We start from the raw sequence: 23,348 nt of genomic DNA on the forward strand, positions 1-23,348 counted from the left end.
CCTGTGAACTAAACAGGAGAGTAAAAAAGGTAATTTCCTGGTAGGTCCATAGAACTCCAGGATATTTTTTCAGACCTCAATAAGAGAGGAACTCACCCAAAGTTACAGGTATTGCAGGTAAAATTGGATTGTGAGATTTTGGCTACCTGGCTTCAGAGGCTTAAGAGTTCAGCCTGAGGTTCCTTTATAGGAAACAGTTTTTAAAAGAGTATAAGTGGCCCAGCACTATTCTTGCTGCACTTAGGTAATTAATCAGGCCAAGTTTAATGCAAACAAATTGGGTTTACTGTTAATGCTCTTTGGTTAAGAGAACAGTGATTACAGAGAAGAAAACTCTATTTCTGTAGATATCAGAGCCTAATCCTGGGAACTACTTTGGAGACTTTGTAACATCTCTGTAACTTGGAGTAGATCTTGAATACTTCCAGTTCCCTCAATTGACTGGTTATGACTCTCCAAACTACTGTTTCCAATTTCCTCCCACCCTTCTGATTTGGAATCCCAAAGAACAAAGACTCCCTTGCGTCTCCTGGCAAGGGACTATCCCAGATCTTCCTCACTAACCAGACGGGAGCCAAACTGCAGGGACTTGAACGTTGGGTGTACATCTCACCTGATACTGGGTCCTGTCCACCCGCTCAAGACCTCAGAATCGAATCGACTGGGAAGAGAAGTAGCCAATGTTGAGGTGCATTACTGGGTAGCCAAACATGCAACCCTCTCTTCTTCAGCGCCTTTCCTTGACTCTGGCCTTGACTTGGAAAGAGAACACCATCCCCCAAGCTATTGCTTGGGTGTGGGGGTGGAATCCTTTCAGATCGCTGGATTTCTCATCAGAAACTCTGATCTGCCCATGATGTTAAAAAGCCCTGGTCTGTTTCCTTCCCTCTATCTAGCCACCCCAAACTTGGGGAACTTTCTATTCAGGCTCTACATAAATGAGGAGACCTCCCCCTTCCTTTGGCAGGATTCTACTTCACAAGTCAAGACAACCTGTGGCACCCAGATTAACATGTCTGTGGAAGCTGAAACTCAGTTACAGAAAAACGCTGAACAACCCACTTGGCTTGAAAAGGTGACTCTTTCAATGGGATCTTTTTTGTTTTTTCTTCATTAGTTTGGCAGCACTCCAACTACTGGGAATTATCCTACTTTCCATAGTCACAAGAGTCTCCCTGGAATGCTGTGTTCTTTCAAAGGCTTTAAATTCATGTTTGTAGGCACTGACCCTCAGGTGAACCATCTCCCTCAATGTGGAATTTCCAAAAAGGAAGACGATGCCTGACTTAAAAATGGTGACCCTGAACCCTGTGGCCTGTGAATAGCACACAAACGACCATCAAAAAACCACGGGAACTTCAGGACGGCAGCTGGGAGTACTGCTAGCTAATACCTTAAATTTTGATCACATCTTCCAGTTAAGCTGACGGTCTGGTCAAAAGGGGAGGGGTGTGATTGTTGATATAATAGTCCCCAAATGGAATTACTCGTGCTAAGCCCACATCTCTAAATGGAGACTTAACATCTAACCTACCTGCAATTCTAACCTTCCCCAGTCTGGAACTTCCTGATCAGCACTTGTGAGGAAGTGACCTTGCCTGAAACACTGTTCTTTCCTTGTCCCCACTTTCTGCCCATAAAAGTCTTCCATTTCATACAGGTCCTCAGTGCTCCTTTCTGCTTCCTAAATAGGATGCTATTCGATTCATGAATTATTGCAAAAACATAATTAGATCTCTAAATTTACTCAGTTGAATTTTGTGTTACACTTTCCAAACCCTTCCCCCACACCCCCCCCCTCAACACCTAGGGTTATCAAGTTAGATCAGAGAAACTTTGGGTACTCGAGTTATTGAACTTTTACTCTAGTATAATGAAACAGAAGAAAACTATTTTTCTGTGTGTTTTTTTCCCCCTGTAGGTGAACATTTAGATACTACAGAGATGACATATCACTAAGACACTTGCTGCTGCTAAGTCGCTTCAGTTGTGTCCGACTCTGTGACAGCAGCCCACCAGGCTCCCCTGTCCCTGGGATTCTCCAGGCAAGAACACTGGAGTGGGTTGCCATTTCCTTCTCCAATGCATGAAAGTGAAAAGTGAAAGTCAAGTCGCTCAGTCGTGTCCGACTCTTAGCGACCCCATGGACTGCAGCCCACCAGGCTCCTCCGTCCATGGGGATTTTCCAGGCAAGAGTACTGGAGTGAGGTGCCATTGCCTTCTCCACTAAGACACTTACATGGTATGAATATATAGGAATCCCATATCTGGACAAAGATGCCCTGGTAAGATTGTATGCTGTTTCCATCTCAGTGGCCTTAAGATAAAGTTCATCTTTCCTAGCTTCAGTTTTCTCATAGGTAAAATGGAATAATATCTACTTCACTGGGATTACAGAATTAAGTATATTATCTTATTTAAGGTTCCTAGGAAATTATCTGATGCTAAATTGACTTCAATAAAGCTAGTTTGAATCATATATTTCAAACTAAAAATATGTTAGAGCAGAAATGTCTGGTTGCCTCTCTTTCTTAGGAAAAAATATTATTCTGGATGATGGTGTGCTCACCTTAAAGATTCAACTTTCCAGCTCTCCTTAGAGCTATAGAAGAGTCAGAGAGAGAGGTAAACAGCAGCTTTTTGTAAGTCTTTTCCAAAAGTGACTTGATAAAGAAGACTAAGCAGGCACAGGGTTGTTCTTTCCTCCCTAGAATGTGGCTGTGACAGATGGGCTTCTCCAGTCCCTACTGGACTGAGGAGTACTCTTCAGGATGAGAACCCAGAGCAGTAGATGGTTCCTGGGTCTTGGACATCATGGAACTAACTCCTTTCATATGAAGAGATTGACAAACACTTCTGTCTCATTTAAATCATTGTTTCCAGTCTCTATTACTAGCAGCCGATACAATTTCTAATTGACATACATGTCAATTCACATTTAGACAATTTCAGAGACGTGGCTCCTAGTTTTTAAAATAATTTTGTGTATCAAGAAAATAGGGCATCTAATACTAATAGCATCTTAAAATCAAGAAAGCAGACTACTATTCTTCCAAGCTAGCTACTGAGAACCTATAGTTTGAGTCTTGCCTCTGTTGGGGAAATATAGAAATTAACAAACAGTAGGTCCACAAAAAACCACATTTGTTGAATTAGCGGTGACTTTCCAAAGAGATTTATGAAGTGTATTTTCAAAGTTTTATGATTAGTTAGTTTCTGATAGATTTTAATTTGCCAGCACAGTTAAAAGAGTCCTCCCATGAACACACTGATCTACACAGAAAGCAATTCCTCCTGAAGAACTGAGGGCTGACTGAGGGCTAACCTTTCTTCTGCTCAAGAAATGATAGAGGGACCGAGACCCAGCATTACCAGGAACCTAGAGGGCTGGGTGGAGGGGATGTATGTCTACTTATGGCTATTCACATTGTTGCACAGCAGAACCAACAAAACATTGTAAAGCAATTATTTTCTAATTAAAAAAACTAGGATCCACCTCTGACACTGTGGTCTGCAGTAGGAAGGATACCCCTGAAAGCCCTGTGCACAGACTTGCCCACCTTGGGACACATGGAAAGAAACAGTGATTTAAAGGACATTTAGACCATTTACTAACCTTAAGGCATCTGCCAAACATGTGGGGGAACTGCTGGAACTCTTTCCAAATTGGAAAGGAGAAAGTAAAACTGTCACTATTTGCAGATCATAAGATACTACACATAGAAAATCCTAAAGATACAGGGAGAAAACTATTAGAGCTAATCAATAAAGTTGCAGGATACAAAATTGATATGCAGAAATTACAATGCATTTTGTATACTAATACTGAACTGTTGTAAAGAAAAAGCAAAACGATCTTGTTTACAGTTGCATCAAAAAAGAATCAAATACCTAGGGATTAATTTAAGAGGTGGAAGACCTGTATTCTGAAAACTAAAAGACATTGATGTAGTAGATTCAACATGATACAAAGAAAATGTGGAAAATACCCTGTGTTCGTGGATTGAAAGAATTGGTATTGTGACAATGTCCTTACTACTGAAAACCATCTAAAGATTTAATGCATTATCTATCATAATACCCATGACATTTTTCACAGAACAAGAACAAATAATCCTAAAATTTGTATGGAATCACAAAAAAATTCAAGTAGACAAGCAGTCTTTGACTGTTTCAAATCCTCATTGTTATAGAAGTTAAAACCAAATTCTAAACAATAAGCAAGCAGACAAAATCCAGAAGTAAGGCCCTTTTCCCAACTGACTACATTCTAAACTTAGCCAGAGGAAATCATTATTCATGTAAATTGCTGCTTTTTACACTCACCTGTGGCATCTGGTTATTTTGTTTGACATACAAGGTTTAAATAAATCAGGACTATTAGGCACAAAATGGGCTACAAGGATATATTGCACAACATGGGCAATCTAAATATTTTATAATAACTATAAATAGAGTATAATCTTTGAAAATTGTGAATCACTGAATTGTACACCTATAACTTATAATACTGCACAGCATCTGTACACTATCAAAAATTAAATTTAAAAATCAAGGTGTCTCAAAACAACTGAGGGTCCTTCAGAAAGTGTAATAATGTAAGCTTTGCCTCCCCCTCCCCACCATCTCTAAAAGAACTTTTTGAAACGTAGTGAGACAGTCATTTTTACATTTTACGTGTAAATTCTATAACGTTTTTTTCTCGTGCATTTACTGCTCTGGTTTTGGTAAGGCATTCCATAGTCTTGGAATTTTAAGAGCATTTCCTATATCAAGGAAAAATGTAAATAATCCCTGAGAATTGACAATCAGAGACAGAAATATGCCTATTTTTTACAAAATGGACTTAATGGTAGCCTTCTCTATAAGATATGAAAACAACAATCAAACAAATACATAAAAACAGCTAGTGGGAAGCAGCTGTACAGCACAGGGAGTGCAGCTCTGTGCTCTGTGATGGCCTGGAGGGGTGGGTGGGGGATATATGGATACACATGGCTGATTCACTTCATTGTACAGCTGAAACTAACAATATTGTAAACCAATTATATTCCAATAAAAAACGACAGCAGGAAAAGGTGCCAAGAGAAATTTGATTTCCTAGAAGCCTGGTCTGAGGTGCATTTAGCATTCTGATAAAAGCCTCACAATATTCCAAGAGGAAAAGTGAGACTAAGTAACCCCCAGGGCGCACAGCAAATCTAGAACACTGACCAAGAGAGTTGGGCAGAGTTCCAGATTTTGTCTTTCAGTGAAATATCTGCACCATCCAAGACCAACAGATATATCTCATCTCCAGGAGGAACCCTCTAGCAGGAAATCTCTGTAACCCTCATTACCAGGAATCCGAAACTCCTTTCTGCTGTAAAAACATAAGCCTACTTAAACAGCTGATCACAATCCCTTTCTTCCTTCATGCCGCCTTATAGCCTCGACACTTCTGTTGTCCAAGACCTTTACTGCCTATTCAAATTCTAATTTCTAGTTTTTCTCAGCTCTGGTACTTAAAAGTCAGCAGAGACAGCAAAAGAGACACAGATGTATAGAACAGTCTTTTGGACTCTGTGGGAGAGGGTGGGATGATTTGGGAAAATGGCATTGAAACATGTATAATATCATACATGAAGCGAATCACCAGTCCAGGTTCAATGCATGATACTGGATGCTTGGGGCTGGTGCACTGGGATGACCCAGAGGGATGGTAAGGGGAGGGAAGTGGGAAGGGGGTTCAGGATGGGGAACACGTGTATACCTGTGGCGGATTCATGTTGATATATGGCAAAACGAATACAATATTGTAAAGTAATTAACCTCCAATTAAAATAAATTTATATTAAAATTACTTACACCATTAGAAGTATCATTGTTGCCTCTTTGAAAGTGAAAGTGAAGTTGCTCAGTCGTGTCCGACTCTTTGCAACCCCATGGACTATAGCCTACCAGGCTCCTCTGTCCATGGAATTTTCCAAGCAAGGGTACTAGAGTGGGTTGCCATTTCCTTCTCCAGAGGATATTCCCAACCCAGGGATCGAACCTGGGTCTCCCGCACTGCAGGCAACGTTTTATCATCTAAGCCACCAGGGAAGCCACAAAAGAAGTGCTTGCCTGCCGAAACCCAGGACTGAACCAGGGACCTTTAGATCTTCAGTCTAACACTCTCTCAACAGAGCTATTTCAGCTCCACAGAGTATGAAATTCTCTAGGTCAGAGACAATATTATTTCTATATCCTTCACAGTGGAAACCCGGACCATGAGAAAGCACTCAGTGATCGCATACTGTACTTGAAGCATTGTGAAGACTCTGAACTGAACTGAAATAGGCAATAGTAGAATAAAAATAGATATTGTTCAGTCGCTCGGTCACGTCCGACTCTTGCGACCCCATGAATCGCAGAACGCCAGGCCTCCCTGTCCATCACCAACTCCCGGAGTTCACCCAGACTCACGTCCATTGAGTCAGTGATGCCATCCAGCCATCTCATCCTCTGTCGTCCCCTTCTCCTCCTGCCCCCAACCCCTCCCAGCATCAGAGTCTTTTCCAATGAGTCAACTCTTTGCATGATGTGGCCAAAGTACTGGAGTTTCAGCTTTAGCACCAGTCCTCCCAAAGAAATCCCAGGGCTGATCTCCTTCAGAATGGACTGGTTGGATCTCCTTGCAGTCCAAGGGACTCTCAAGAGTCTTCTCCAACACCACAGTTCAAAAGCATCAATTCGGCGCTCAGCCTTCTTCACAGTCCAACTCTCACATCCATACATGACCACTGGAAAAACCATAGTCTTGACTAGACGGATCTTTGTTGGCAAAGTAAAGTCTCTGCTTTTAAATATGCTATCTAGGTTGGTCATAACTTTCCTTCCAAGGAGTAAGCGCCTTTTAATTTCATGGCTGCAATCACTATCTGCAGTGATTTTGGAGCCCCAAAAATATAAAGTCTGACACTGTTTCCACTGTTTCCCCATCTATTTGCCATGAAGTGATGGGACCAGATGCCATGATCTTTGTTTTCTGAATGCTGAGCTATAAGCCAACTTTTTCACTCTCCTCTTTCACTTTCAGCAAGAGGCTTTTTAGTTCCTCTTCACTTTCTGCCACAAGGGTGGTGTCATCTGCATATCTGAGGTTATTAATATTTCTCCCGGCAATCTTGATTCCAGCTTGTGCTTCTTCCAGCCCAGCGTTTCTCATGATGTACTCTGCATAGAAGTTAAATAGGCAGGGTGACAATATACAGCCTTGACATACTCCTTTTCCTATTTGGAACCAGTCTGTTGTTCCATGTCCAGTTCTAACTGTTGCTTCCTGACCTGCATACAAGTTTCTCAAGAGGCAGGTCAGGTGGTCTGGTATTCCCATCTCTTTCAGAATTTTCCACAGTTGATTGTGATCCACACAGTCAAAGGCTTTGGCATAGTCAATAAAGCAGAAATAGATGTTTTTCTGGAACTCTCTTGCTTTTTCCATGATCCAGTGGATGTTGGCAATTTGATCTCTGGTTCCTTTACCTTTTCTAAAACCAGCTTGAACATCTGGAAGTTCACGGTTCACGTTTTGCTAAAGCCTGGCTTGGAGAATTTTGAGCATTACTTTACTAGCGTGTGAGATGAGTACAATTGTGCAGTAGTTTGAGCATTCTTTCACATTTCCTTTCTTTGGGATTGGAATGAAAACTGACCCTTTCCAGTCCTGTGGCCACTGGTGAGTTTTCCAAATTTGCTGGCATATTGAGTGCAGCACCTTCGCAGCATCATCTTTTAGAATTTGAAATAGCTCAACTGGAATGCCATCACCTCCACTAGCTTTGTTCGCAGTGATGCTTTCTAAGGCCCACTTGACTTCACATTCTGAGATGTCTGGCTCTAGGTCAGTAATCACATCATCGTGATTATCTGGGTCGTGAAGCTCTTTTTTGTACAGTTCTTCTGTGTATTCTTGCCACCTCTTCTTAATATCTTCTGCTCCTGTTAGGTGCATACCATTTCTGTCCTTTATCGAGCCCATTTTGCATGAAATGTTCCCTTGGTATCTCTAATTTTCTTGACAAGATCTCTAGTCCTTCCCATTCTGTTGTTTTCCTCTATTTCTTTGCATTGATCGCTGAGGAAGGCTTTTTTATCTCTCCTTGCTATTCTTTGGAACTCTGCATTCAGATGCTTATATCTTTCCTTATTTTAGCTAAGTACATTTACTCATCTATTCCCTAATTAAACACTTGAGAGTCTATTGGCAGCTGGAGAAGTGGTGACGAAATCCCTAAGTGACCGTCCACATTTACTGGCTGATTCCCAGTTTCCCCACTAACACTTCTGTGGCTGGAGGCAGAAGATGCTACTTATACTAAGGTAGTACATTATCATCAAGGCTTGAAATAGAACAAGAGAAAAACTTCTTCATTTTCTTTGGATCTTAACCACACAGCTCCCCATGGGTCTGCTTATTATTCTTGGCTACATACAACACAATTCTAGGCCTTACCCATGAGGACAGGGTGAAGTACAGTAGAAAAATAGAAAACCATAATGTTTATACAGATGACTGATCTACAGGAATGTTCATTTCAGTGTTATTTAAATCAGAACAAAGTTTAGAATTAGCCTAATGAGATAAACCACATTGCAGAAGGATATCTACAGATGTCAGGAAATGTACAGAGTGTTAAAGTGCAAGTTACAGAGCAGGAGGTATTTACACTAACTGGTTATTTTTATTTTTATAAACCGAATGGGGGGGAAATCTAGAAGGATAAACTTTGACATAGTAATGGCGACTATACCCAAGTAATGGGATATATATGATTTTCTTTAAGCAAATAAGCAAATTTTCTAAAATCATCCTGAATAACTTTTAAGTTAGAAAAAAAGTGCTTTTTTTTTTTTTTAATTTTAAAGATAAAGCAGATCAGGAGGAACATTCTCCCAAAATAAGAGGCATTTTTGACAAAATTTACAGTTTTATCTGACTGCTCAGTTCCTGGTAAAGTATGCTCTAAAGGATGATCTTCTACTGGCCTTTTAAAGGGAAATAACAGTACACACACATTTTGATCCATTTTTCCAAATTTTGTCTCCTGAAATACATGTATGGTAGATGAACAGATGTCACACCTTTTCCCTTTCACAAAGCACTGCTTTGTTAAGCAAATCACACACTGCTTAGAATCCTTGTTATAGAAGTTAAACTGAATTTTAAAAAGAAAGCAAGCAAAACCAGAAGGCCCTTTCCCCAGTCAAATGCATTAGAAAATTCAAGTTTCCTGCATTTTTCCAAACAAGAAAACTTGTTTCTTTTCAAACAAGTTTCTTCCCCTCTAAACAACTGTTAAAGGCTTGCTTAGATGGATGGAAGGTGGACTCAAAGAAGAAATACATGGAGTAAGCGCCCCATGTCTCCTGTTCTGCAGGAGCACCCCGACTTACTGGTTGAGGATGTAGAGATGAAGGACCATCTGGGCAGAAGCCTTACCTTGGTCTGGAACGTGCAGAACATATGTGTTAAGAATGGATGCTCCCAGGCCAAGGAGAGGACCCTCTTCTCTACCATCGTGCACTCCACGTCATCGTCCATCAAAACCACATCTTTCTTTAAGGCTTTTATTGCGAAAAACTGATTGGTTTTCTTGAACTCTGCTAGGAAGACCTGGAAGGAAGCAGAAGAAGCAGAGTTATTTTAGCATTTGGATTGACACTCGATAAAGAAGAGTCATGACATGCTGAGAGAGATGTACTGGGGGTGGAAACAGAATTAATTCTCCAATCCTCCTCTATCCCCTTTATGGAGACAAACCAAGTTTTACTGGCGTGGGATGTTATTAACAGCTTCATCCACTCTACCTTTCAAAGGGTTTCACAAAATCGGATGGGTTATTCTCAGCCCCTGAAAAGATTCTGTTTAAAAAAGTGGAATCTAGAAAAATTGTACAGATGAACCTATTTGCAAAGCAGAAACAGAGACACAGATATAGAGAACAAAAGCATGGACATCAAGGGGGATAGATTAGGAGGTTGGGATTGATACACACACACTGCTATGGATAAAACAGATAACCAATGAGAACCCACTATATAGTTGAGGGAACGCTACCCAATGCTTGGACTGAAATGGGAAGGAAATCCAGAGAAGAGGGGATACGTGTACTTGTGTAGCTGATTCACTTTACTGTACAGCAGATACACAACACTAAATCAGCTATACGCCAATAACATTTTTTTTAAAAGTGTCCTGTCTGCCCAGAGACCTAAGTTTATTAAAAAAAAAATCAGAGAAAAATATGTATTGAGGAAGCAGCAGTGAGCAATGAAGAGGAAGACTTGACTGCTTTTGACATAATCAATAAAAATGAGCATAAAACCTTACTCCATGTTTTATCCACTTTTTCAAGGCCAAAAAGCATACGTGAGAAATCCAACTGTCCTGATGTACTTAAAGAATGCATAGCATTTCCTCTGACGGCACAGACACTAACATTATCTTCAAGACCTACTATGTGTCAGACATTCTGCTACAGGCTTTACGCATGCTATCTAATTTTAGTACAGATAGTAATAATAACAGAAACCTAGGGTCAAAGGGTAACTTTCTCAAACTCACAGAGCTACTCAGTGGAAAATCTGACTCCAAAGCTGACTTTTTCCACTCAATTTCAGGCATCTTATAAGACAGGACACCAGATGGCTTACAATGGAGGGTTGCTCCAGTCTGCACTCTTGCAGATGATGCAAGCCACAGACAACTGACGGTAGTGAGGACACGGCCTGAGGAGACAGAAAGCCGCAGCTCTGGCCTCGTTCCACAGACATTTACTGGCTGTGGGAATGTGGGCTCACAAAGGAACCTCCCTGGGCTTCGGTTCCCTAACGTGGAAAAGCCATAACTGTCACCACACTGCTGACTTACAGGACTGTTGTGAAAATCACACATCCAGGTGGGGAAGTGACTTGTGAACCCTAAAATGCTTTCTGAATGACAGTCATTGGAATCTAAAACCAAAACGAATGTGTGTAACAAAACAGAAGCAGACTCACGGATATAGAGAACAAACCAGTGGTTTCCAGTCAGGGGGAGGAGGGCCAAGACAAGGGCATGGAATTAAGAGGTACGAACTGCTCTGTGTAAAATAAATAAGCAACAGGGATATATTGAATCTCACAGCAAAACAGAGCCATTATTCTGTAGTAACTTTAGAGTACAATCTATAAAACTACTGAATCACTATGTTACAACACTTCGGAAGCTAATATAATACCGTAAAGCAACTATACTTCAAAAAACCCACTCATTGTTTGCTTCTTTTAGTGACTTTTGAGGAATGCTGAAGTTCATGATGACACACCAATAGTGAAAATGCATGTGTCTATGTTTAAAATAATACAATGCAGACAGGTTTGGGGGTAGCTGGCTTGATAAGAGAGGGTAGAGCTTAGATGAGAATTCAGGCATGAAGGTGAAAGTGTGAGTCACTCTGCTGCTGCTGCTGCTGCTAAGTCACTTCAGTCGTGTCCAACTCTGTGTGACCCCTGAGACGGCAGCCCACCAGGCCTCCCCGTCCCTGGGATTCTCCAGGTAAGAACACTGGAGTGGGTTGCCATTTCCTTCTCCAATGCATGAAAGTGAAAAGTGAAAGTGAAATCACTCAGTCATGTCTGACTCTAGCGACCCCATGGACTGCAGCCTACCAGGCTTCTCTGTCCATGGGATTTTCCAGGCAAAAGTTCTGGAGTGGGGTGCCATTGCCTTCAGTTGCGTCCAACTCTGCGACCCCACGGACTGTAGCCCGCCAGGCTCCTCTGTCCATGGAATTCTCCAGGTGAGAATACCAGACTCGGTAGCCATTCCCTTCCCCAGGCGATCTTCCCAATCCAGGGATCGAACCCATGTCTCCTGCATAGCAGACAGAATCTTTACCATCTGAGCCATCAGGGAAATAACGAGCATAACCCCAGAAAACAAGCCATTTATTCTCCTGGGCCTAAAATCGATGGAGAACCAAAATAGACAGGCTACCATTTTGATAAGGAACCATATCTATAGAGAGTGAAAAAAGAGAAAAATAAGAACAAGTTTTGGAGTTCAAGAAGAGGAAATATATTTTGCTTTGGGGTTCCCCCCTTCACTGGGTTCCCACAGTGGGGTCCCCTCGGGGTGCAGGGATCTGGGATTCTGATGGGGAGGAGCTTAGTCACAGAGCCGAGGCTACTGAAGCTCTCAGCTGTACATTGGGTTATTTACTAAGGCAGATAGGTTTAACTTAAAGCTGTGTTAACCATGTTGAAAAGTAGAAATCTATCCAGAGAACAAAGAAAAACATTTCTATAACAATTAGAAATCCTCTTTTGGTAACTGCTTCTTTCAATAAAACATTTCCCAAACCAAACTTAAACTAAGAAATCGAAAAGGCAATCTCCATCTCTATAATGTCCTTTCAATTTTTGGTAACAGGCTATCATGGCACATTAGTTGATGCTACATTTTAATGAAGACTGGCTGTAAAACTGCCTACTGCACTCAGAATAACACCAAGAGAGCCTGCGATGGTTCGTGCTATTGTGGGAACAAATTAATAGCTACTGGCTACAGTTGGCAGGGCCAAGTGGGTTTTGCCAAAAGCAATTCCTTGGTATTAAACCCAACCTCTACTAGCAGCACAAAGTCATTCAGCCGTGGCAAGACCTAGTTGCATTTCAGCTTGTTTATTATTAAACTGGGTAAGTTTTACAGCCCAAGTCTGGTGAGCAGGTGCTGAGTATAATGCTGGCCTTGGTTGCACAAATTCATGGAACAGTAGTCTCTGGCTAAAATTCTCCCAGAAGTGACATCCAATATAAATAAAAAAACAACTGAGGATTTCATTAATACATGAGATATCCTTAATAGCCAAGATAACCTAAAAGCCTGTATTCCATGACATCCCTCTTTACAATCACTGACTTGACAATCTTCTTGTCACTGAGAGTTGATTATAATTTCTTAGACTATGTTTTCCTCCTCCTCCTCACCCTCCATGACAGAGAGCCCATACGTTGAGTGAGCGGCGGGAATAATTGAGAGGAGGGACTCCTCCGTGAAACTTTTCCTAAGATACTCAAGTTATGGCTGTAATTCTGGGCTGCACTGTGTCCCTTCCAAATAATTCCATGGACAGGCTCCTCTGGAATCTTTCTGACCCAGTGATCAAACCCAGGTCTCTCGCATTGCAGGTAGATTCATTACCATCTGAGCCACCAGAGGAACCTTAATAATTCATATGCTGAAGTCCTAAAACCCTAGCACCTGAGAGTGTGACCTTATTTGGAGACAGGGTCTTTAGAGAGATGATTGTGTTCAAATGAGGTCATTAGGATGGGCCCTGATGCCATAGAATTGGCATCCTCATAAGAGGAGGGAATTGGGACACAGAGGAATGGCCATGTGATGACACAGGGAGAAGACCGCGTCTACACCTGGGAGAGAGGGAGGCCTCAGGAGGAACAGCCCTGTCCATACCTTGATCCTGGATGTCCAGCCTCCAGGACTGGGAGAGATACATTTCTGCTGTTGAAGCTGCCCCCCTCTGTGGTATTTTATTACAGTAGCCCTAAGCTAAGACAACACTGAGAAAAAAATCATAAGGAAAGTAAAACCAGACTCTGGGTTGAAAAAAGGAGCAAAACAACAACAAAACCAGCAATGAAACAAAAATATCTATGAGACAGGAACTGGCCGGAGCACCTTCCTGCTTCGTTGGCATCCAAAGATACCACACTCATAAGCTGGTGGGATGAACACCTTCAAAGTGAGATAGCTGGAACTGTTTTTCCCCAGGGAGTAGAGGCTGCTGCTCCCAAGACCTCCCTGTGCTTAGTCGTTCAGCTGTGTCCGACTCTGTGCAACCCCATGGACTGTAGCCCGCCAGGCTCCTCTGTCCATGGGGATTCTCCAGGCAAGAACACTGGAGCGGGTTGCCACGCCCTCCTCCAGGGGATCTTCCCAACCCAGGGACAGAACCCAGGTCTCTTGCTTTGCAGGCAGATTCTTTACCGCCTGAGCCACCAGGGAAGCTCCTAGATCCCTTTTGATTCAGACATCTCTCTGGTCTCTAACATACATCACATCACATCACAGCTCCCACCCAGGAAGCCTCTCTCTGCACACCATGCCTGGTTTTGGTCCCACCAGCTCAGTTCCGCTGGCCAGAGCTTTGCTTCTCAGTTTCTCTCATCTGGCCCACAGAATCCTACATACAGTATCATACCTTGCCAAAACTTCCTTTCCCCAGCATTTTGTGCAAGGTGAAATCCTCGATTTTTAGTTTCATACGTAGAGAACCTCTTTCTTTGTTCGGCTCAGGTTCTGGACGATGGCATACTTTCTCCATCTCTTCCAAGGGAGACTCCCAGGAGATCCCCTGAGGCTCTGAAAATGATAGGCCAGTGGTTAAAAGGAAATAAGGAACAGCGGAGGGTCATCCTAGCTATTCTGAGACCTGCTTTCTTTTTCATATCCTGTTCTAAAGTTTCATCTGCAACAGTTCAGAAAGGGGTTCCTGCAGGGCAAAAGGAGCACCTCCTGCCTGGAAGCCAGGCATCTGGGGGGTGGACCGTGTCTCTTTATGGGACAGACTGGGGAAAATGTCAGGTTAAGAAACATTCCAACCAGCAAAAGACCGTCTCTGCAGCAGGAACAAGCACTTTAGATAATGCCGGATCACAGACACATAGGGATTTTAGCCGAACTAGAGAGAAGATGACTCCTCATTGCTTGCATGGCTTGCAGGCGTAATGGCATCAATTTCTGTGACCTACCATGTAGGGAAGAAGAGCTGGATAGCAGATCATTGAAGACGCGAATGGAAGCATTCGCCACAGTCTTCAGGTCAAGATGCTGCCTATTTTGATTGTCTCTGAGACATGGTTTACCCAGAGACCTTTCCCAAATCTAATCCAAACACGTCTTTAAAAAAATTTACAGACAATTTATTCTTCACCCCATGCCAGAGAAGTTGTAGACCAACTTTTCTGGAACCTTCCTCTCACCCTCTTATAAAATTTCTTTTCTTAAAATTGAAATACACTTGACATATCACATTGTGTTAAGTTAACATGCATAACATGTTGATTGACACATTTATCTACCGTGATATCACTTGATGGCATCTCATAGCACATAATTATCCTATCATTTTTGTGGTTGGAATTATGTGTGTGCTCAGTCATGTCCAACTCTTTGAGACTCCATGGATTGTAGCCTGCCAGGCCTCTCTGTCCATGGAATTTTCCAAGCAAGAATACTGGAGCAGATTACCATGTCCTATTCCAGGGGATCTTTCCCATCCAGGGACTGAAGCTGCATCTCTTGTGTCTCCTGCACTGGCAGGAAGAGTCTTTACCACTCCAGGTTTGTCTTTCACATTCTGAGTCCAAGGAAAATAAGTATTTTATAATATATGTTGAAACTACTCAGAATCACATGTATACATATAGCTGAGTCCCTCTGCTGTTTACCTGAAACTACACACAACATTAATTAATTGGCTATACCTCAATACAGAATGGTTTTGGTGTTAAAAAAATAAAAATTGAAAAAGAATCACACAGTCACAACCTCTCAAAAAGCACCTTCCAACAGGAGGCTGGATGAACTTCCATAATGTCATAAATGTTAAGGATGTTGGCTATTCTTCCCCATTCTAATCTTAAACTTTCCAGTAAAGACTCAAAGTACAGAATAAGATGGTCTGTGGTATTTCTACCTTAGTGCTCTATGGAGGATTCAGTTTTGTAAAACAGTCAGACCATGGCAGGGAATAACATTCTAAAATTCTGAGGAAAAGTTTGCCCCATCTTCTACCCCCACCCCAACTTCCCACAACCCCTATCCGCTTACAAAGCTTTTCTAGTGGGCTGTATTTTGGTTTTACTTCTAGAAGTAGAAGCCTTTTTGTGGGTGGCGAGGTCAGTAATTTCTAACTAGAAAAGAATCATTTATCAGGCCAGGTAAAGGGAGACTTTAGCTCAGAAAGTCTTAGTGAAAGTGTTAGTTGCTCAGTTGTGTCCGACTCTTTGTGACCCCATGGACTGTAGCCCGCCAGGCTCCTCTGTCCATGGGCTTCTCCAGGCAAGAATACTTGGAGTGGGTAGCCATTCCCTTCTCCAGGGGAACCTTCCCGACACAGGGATCAAACCCGGGTCTTCTGCATTGCAGGCAGATTCTTTACCTTCTGAGCCACCAGGGAAGTCCTCGACTCAGGTTAAGGTTAATCAGGATTAATTACTGATGACAATTCCATGGTGAATAGGGATAGCTACCTTTTTTCCCTGGTCCTGGTACGTACGGCGGCTTTGCTTCACCTTTTATGGAGCATGGGAGACCAATTTCAACTGGACCTTCTCTGAAGATGTGCTCAGAATCTCTTAAGCAGCGAGCCTGGGTTACAAACAAAGAGTCAGACCACCCACCTACCCACCCACCATGGACGGGACCATGCATGCTGCTGTCCATGGTCACGAAGCCATTTCAGATCCCTGAGTATGTAGGATAACCAAACCTCTCCTCCTCCTCGGCACTCTCTTAGGATCCCACACCCTGTGAACATCTATTATATTTTACGCACCAGCAAAGCGTGCTTACTTCCTTCATATTTTCTGGGGGCTCACTGGTTTTTCCCACACTCCCCACAGCACTCAGTCACAAATAGGAATCAAAGACCAATGGATGGAAAAAAAGCTCAAGTAGGCAAAGCCAAGTCTTTAAGATTTTTTTTTTTTTTTTATTAGAGCGGACCATTTTTAAAGTCTTTCTTGAAGTTGTTACAATACTACTTCTGTTTTATGTTTTGGTTCTTTGGTGCGAGGCGTGTGGGATCCTAGCTCCCTGACCAGGGATCAAACTCACACTTCCTGCATTGGAAGGTGAAGTCTTAACCACTGGACCACCAGGGAAGTCCCAAAGCCAGGTCTCAAAGAGGGTTCACAGATGTGAGGATTCAGCGTGCTACTGAGTGGAAAGGCAAAGCTGCCTCGGATTCAGTGTTCTGGGGGCATTTTGGAGATGATTTCAGCAAATGTTTTTCTCACCAGCTATTACATAGTCATTTTATAATAAAGCTAGCAATGAATATAATATATAATTATTAATATTTTAATATATTTATTATTTATTTATTAATATTTATGAATATAATAAAGCTATAATAGAGGTATAAAGCTAGCAATGAATCCTCAATAATTTTAATGAATACATTTGTTTGTGCCCCTGCTCATTCCATGAAGAATTTAAGCTCTTACAAAGATCCACACAAGCAAAATGCATTAAATAAACATCTCAAAGTGGGGATGTGGACATGCAGATCAAAGCCAGGGTCAAGGCAAGTGCTTGGAAATAGATTCCAGGTTGCCGCATACAGTTGCTACAAGTCCAAGAGTGAAGGGACTGAAATAGTCCTTGTTGAGTTGAAACTGCGGGAACTTGTCCCCTAAAAGCCAATCCTACCTGCTGAGTGCTCTCGATCATTGCCAGTGCTTCAGCCATCAGCTTCTGGTTTATACCACAAAGGTTGGCCACCTTTGTCTGGCATCTGTGATGCACATTCATGCCACATGCTGAAAGAGAAGCAACGCTGTGAGCAAGGGCGACAGAACCAACTTCCAGACACTCTGAACACGATCTGTTTTGGGTGCAGGTACGTCCAACAGACAACTGTCAACCCCCCAGCACCATCTTCCCCGCAGAGGGAGACGCTGAAGACAGATATTAGGGCGGTGCTCTTATGATGCCACTAAGCATCCACCTCCGCTTCACTGAGATACTCATGCACACAGCAGGTGCCTTTTGTCATGATGCTGGGACACGACTCCTGCTCGAGGCAGAGCCAGAGCCTTGTTGATGGCAAGGAAGGCTGCCGTCCATTTGTGTGCACAAACCGAGCACAGTGACTGGCCTCCAAAAGGTGCTCACCAAAGACAACTTTTCTTTCATCTTTCAAAATGTTATTGAAATATTTAGATGATACTTTAGCTGTCTTTACCTTTAGTTTTCACTAGGTAAACAAACCATTCACAATAAAACAAAATAGCATTTTCTATGTAAGTAAGTATAAACCATAGATAGTTGTAAAAAACCCATCAGAAGTGAAATCTTTAATACAGTAAAGATGCTACTTATAATGGCCTCTCTCTTCTGAACCCTGTCTGATTTACTTGACTCTTCCTGGGCTCCCAGATACAGGTTTTATGCTGGGCAGCCCCAGCTCCCATTTCCTACCCATGACTGCAAGGCAGAGAGAGGGAGGCAGTTAGCAGGGATTGAGCATCTTACTGTTTAAAAGTGTACCAGATCTAAGCTCCTCTCTGATGTGCCGTGCAGAAAGGCTCCCTGCCCACCAGGATCAAAATGTCAGAAGCCTGTTACGAACCTAGTAGGTGATAACTGAACCTCCGTGAGTGCAAACAGTTCCTCTGATGACTAATTTCATGCAAATTTCAGCAGCCAGAGGAAGGAGACAGGATCAGGATAAGAGGGGACCGTACTTAGGCAGTAGGCTTACAGGAGAGCAAGAAGAAGAGAGAGGGAGGCAGAGACGGGGGGAGACCCAGGGGAGAGAGTGGGAGGTGGAGATGCAGACAGGGGCATGAGGAGGGAGCAGACAGCACCCCGCCTCGCGGGGTTCCAGCAAGAACAGAGAATGACTCGGGGCGAGGGGGAGGAAGGAGTGGGAGAGAGGAAAGGAGAAGAGAGGGAGGGAAAGTAAGGAAGGCCAGAGGACAGGAAATGAAAGAAGAGAACGGAACAGAGAAGAAAGAATGTTGGGAAATGAGGGGACAGAGCAGGGCGTGGAAGCCATGGAATAATGCTAAGGAATCCTAGCGGGAGTTCTGAGCTCAGAGGCAGCAGCCACTGCTGGGACGAGCGTGTCCTCTGCAGGTGGGGTGATGGGCTCCAGGGAAGAAAACCCTGATGTCCAAGACCATCAGACTCGAGGTGCCATCAGGTGTGGATTTGATTATTCCTGTCCTGTTTGTCCACTCAGAAATCCTCCAGTTACCTGTTGCCTGTGAACTCCTAAAGACACTCTACACAATGCCAGGCCACCCACCCACGGATCGTTGAGCAGGCGTAGACAGGAAAGTGTGTGGTGGTCCCTGGGCAGCAGAGGTTTCTCTGGTTCAGATGAATTTTGACTACCTGTGGGTTTGCCTTCAGCAATGAGTTGAAAAACCTAACATCACCTGCCTTCCTTAAGATGTCACTCCAGGCTCCACCAGACCTGCAGATACACCTGGGATGTGGATAAGGAGGCATCTAAGGGCGATCCTCCTGCTAGGTCAGCCCCCTTTATCACTTAAAAGACCCAACACACATTAGGCAGTGGCATAAGTTAAAATGGGGTCACCCACAAAAAATAAAGTGGTTTCTATGTTTAATCAGTGGGCTTCCCAGGCGGCACTAGTGGTAAAGAACCTGCCTGCCAACGCAGGAGATTTATGAGACACGGGTATCCCTGGGTTGGGAAGATCTCCTGGAGGAGGGCAGAGGAACCCACTGTAGTATTCTTGCCTAGAGATTCCCATGGACAAAGGAGCCTGGCACGTGCCCATCTATGGGGTTGCAGAGTCAGACATGACTAAGGTGACTTAGCAAACACGCATGTTTCATCAATATCCTAGGATAAACCATAATGGAAAAAAGTATGTTAAAAAATGCATATAAATGTATGCACATTATATAATGTGTGTGTGTGTGTGTGTATATATATATATATAATTGAATCATTTTGCTGTATAGAAGTAATTAACAAAAGTGTACGTCAACTATACTCCAATAAAAAATCTTTTAATTGAGAATAAAATGCTCCCTGCTGAGTGGGGCACCTTTGCTTTGAACACATTATCTAGGCTCTGTCCCCTCTCAGCCCCAATCCAAAGGCAGAAGGGCTCTGATAGTTTTTGTTGGAATTTTTCCTCCCTACCTCCTAATCCTGGTGAAATGGCATCTCACTTTCTAAAGGTTATTGCCTTAGCAACCTGGGCTTTTAGAGCAAGAAGGCTGTCTGGCTTTTTCTCTGGTTAGACTGAATAGCTGGATGGGTAAAGGGGCGTGAGCTCAGGCTCTGTGGCCAGGTCACCTGGAGGAGCCATCCTGTCAGAGCTGGGCTGCTCCCTGTGCAGGCTCCCCCAGTGGCTGAGATGGCAAACAACCTGTCTGCAATGCAGGAGACCTGGCTTCAGCTCCTGGGTCAGGAAGATCCCCTGGAGAAGGGAATGGCAACCCACTCCACTCTTCTTGCCTTGGAGAATTCCACGCACAGAGGAGCCTGGTAGGCTACAGTCCATGGGGTCACAAAGAGCTGGACATGACTCAGTGACCGACACGTCCAACACTTAAACTGTGCAGCTGGAGTTCACAGCACGCTTTGGGGACAGGTGCGCCAGCTTCAGTAAGCCAGGGAATTTTCCCGTACAGGACTTTTCAGCAGCCCAGCAGATGTACCAGGCTCATTCCTCGATGGGGCCACAGACAGAATGGTCCTTGCTGGTTCCAGGGAGAGTGGCAGGGGCCTGGCTGGAGCTGCCAGTCAGGAAGGGACAGGCCAGGGCAGGGGACCAGTCAGAGGAGCGTGCCACCTCCTTGCTTCCCAGGACTGGGTGCCTCAGAAGGCATCAGGCCAGGGGCCTGGACACGGGACCTGAATGACTGTGCACTTCTCTGGGAAATAAGACATGGGGTGGTGGCAGGTGGAGGGAAAGAACAGCAGCGGCTTGTTATCCGGGAATTTCTCATTCAGGACCACGGGGCTCTTCCGGGCTGGCTGAACAAGCCAGTCATCTCCATCTTCCCTCCCTCCCTCGTCCTCTCATCAAAGCTGCAAATCCACCCCCCTGGATGTTCAGTTGGTGGGGACGCCAAGCACCTTTCGCGTGGGACTCACCGTCACACTTGAGTCCTTGCCTGGCCAGGCCCCACAGCAGGGTCCCACAGTGCTCACAGAAGGTTGGGCTCTTGTAATTGTAGACCTTAAATCTGTGCGGCATGTCGATTTTGAACCTCTCCTTGTGGAACTGAAAGGGAACAAGAGAGTGTGATGGTTCGTGTGTCCCTGGGTTCCCCACTTTCCATTTCTCTAGCAGAGACTTTCGCAGAATGAACAGAATAATAAAAACATTGCAATGATGTGTATTGGAAGTCATGAGTTTTACTTGTTAAGCCTTATAGTCATGTCCAGTGAAGACAGGAAGCCATTAGCTGTTCTGGATCAAAGGCATGAGATACTCGTTTCAGGTAACCTGGAGAGAGCTGAAGTCTGCCGCCTCTGGGCAGATGGGTTAATATTTCAGGAAGGAGACCAGAGTTATTCGTTTAAATGAGAGTTATGTCAACGGACTTCCCTTCCTAATTTAATATAAATATTTCCTTTTCTCTTTCAACCTAGAACGAGTGCTTTCACCTTGGGAAGATATTATATAATGCCTCCTCTAGAGGCATCGGTTTATTAGTGTGAGCAGTGGGAAGACTTCTCACACTTGTTATATATGAACAGAAGAGACAAGGCATAGAAAACAGTCCTGCCAGGTGCTGTGACAAATGTCACCTGTGTTGTCTTGTATACGTGTAATATCTCATACAATCCTCAAAATATCTCATTTGAAGCAGCCTCTGTTCAGGATTCTGATTTGATCTATGGGGACATTAAACACGGAGAGGGCGAGACACTAGTTTCGGGTCTCAGTAACAATCATTACTGAAGAGGAAAGTGTTTTAGGGATATCGACGCGCGTGGAAAAACTTAAGAATTGTGCATTATGAGCAAGAATTAGGGAGTTGCTGGACTTCCCTGGTGGTACAGCGGATAAAAATCTGGAAGGTTCCACACCCTGTGGAGCAACAAAGCCCATGCACCCCAACGACTGAAGCCTGCAAGCCTAGAGACCATGCTCTGCAATAAGAAAAGCCACCACAATGAGAAGCCCCGAGCACTGCAGCTAGAGAGTAGCCCCTGCTCTTTGAAACAAGAGAAAGCCCACATGCAGCGACAAAGACCCACTGCAACCAAAAAGAAAAGAATTTTTTAAAAAGTCCTTTAAAAAAGAATTAGTGGGCTGTTAAAGGCAATGTCAGGATGAAATCATCATATTTCAGACAAAGGCGAATCTAGGTCCGTACCATAGTTTCTCGGCTGTTGATAGCTGATCCTGTGCACTTTGCTATTACTTTATCGATACACTTCTTGTGAATTGCTGCATTACATTCTGAAAAGAAATAACTATAGCTTGAGATTTTCAGACGTTAAGGGACAACTAAACAAAAGAAATGATGCTAGTACAACAGAAATCCTTCTTACTTACGTTGACACTGGTAGCCTTGTTTGTTCAGACCCCTGCAATAAAGCACATGTTTGAATACGTATATGGACTTTAGAGTCAACTGTAGTACCAAGAACAAAAACATTTAAAAGATGAACAAGCTCTCATAGCTTCCTACTGTCACATAGCATTTTCTGATCAGCAGCCCTCGTCTGTTATTAGCCAAGAGTGTTAATGTGCGCTCTTATTTGGACCTGCTTTGTGAAAAGTCTGAACATTCAATAAATGAGGAGTTGTTCCTCATTTAGGGAAAGTTGTTCCCTTTCGTTTGCATATTTCCCAAACAAACATGCAGACAAAAAAATGCCCAACCAAAAATGCATCACAGAATCCTAGTAGCAAATTTCCATGTCTACACTTAAAAATTTTCACTGTCTTACTCAGTTCAGTACAGATAAGCAAAGATATCCATATAACACTTTATTTCCTCTTTCTGAGTATCTGAGAACAGTTGCAGCTAATAAATTCTCAACCTTAAGACTGATTCTGTTAACACTCACTATTAGAAGGGAAGGAGTTCAAGTCATTAGATGAAGACAGTTGACGGAAATCCACCAAAAGTCTATCTGACCTTTGGATACCCTGGTTAAGCCAGAGGTTGTGCATTAACAAATCCTGCAAGAACCCATGGGATAGAAGACCCCAAAAGAGTGGGGGAGGCTGAAACAAGAGATAGGAGTCATTTTGAGTCTCCAGTCTACCGTAGCCTTCGCTGCTGTGGTTACTGAGGCTTGAACCAATCTCTGTTTGAGGGCTGTTAAGACACCCAAGAGCCTTGTAAACATAGAAACCCATCAGCTCCAATGGGCAAGTGTTGCCTTCTGCAGACATTTAGTTAGCAGCACAGTTGGGTTGTTGAGCTGGTGGCAGTTTTGACTATAAAACTGTGCTTACAATAAAGATCTCTCCCTCTTCTGTCCCTCCCCACTCACCCCCAGAAACTTCCCATTTAATTGGAAACCAAAGTTTCCTTGAAATCTTTCTTAAGGGAGCTGGATTCCTTGCGCTATAGGAGC

General features: G+C 43.3%; 1 protein-coding gene across 5 annotated transcripts in view; it reads right to left on the reverse strand.

Moving 5' to 3' along the window:
* The window catches only part of PRKCQ (protein kinase C theta), a 158,040-nt gene that overhangs the window by 52,357 nt on the left and 82,335 nt on the right, over positions 1 to 23,348 (reverse strand). For all 5 annotated transcript variants that reach the window (XM_086334799.1, XM_086334796.1, XM_086334798.1 and 2 more), the window contains 7 exons: positions 22,315 to 22,346; positions 22,133 to 22,218; positions 20,901 to 21,030; positions 17,465 to 17,574; positions 16,282 to 16,399; positions 14,229 to 14,389; positions 9,464 to 9,637 (listed from right to left, as the gene is read on the reverse strand). In XM_086334799.1, coding sequence (XP_086190925.1) covers positions 9,464 to 9,637; positions 14,229 to 14,389; positions 16,282 to 16,399; positions 17,465 to 17,574; positions 20,901 to 21,030; positions 22,133 to 22,218; positions 22,315 to 22,346 — 811 coding nt within the window. The remainder of the gene's footprint in view (positions 1 to 9,463; positions 9,638 to 14,228; positions 14,390 to 16,281; positions 16,400 to 17,464; positions 17,575 to 20,900; positions 21,031 to 22,132; positions 22,219 to 22,314; positions 22,347 to 23,348) is intronic.

The sequence above is a fragment of the Bos grunniens genome, chromosome 13, assembly GCF_055505025.1.
Source record: "Bos grunniens cultivar Pamir isolate PY7600 chromosome 13, Bosgru_T2T1.0, whole genome shotgun sequence".
Taxonomy (NCBI): Eukaryota; Metazoa; Chordata; class Mammalia; order Artiodactyla; family Bovidae; genus Bos; species Bos grunniens.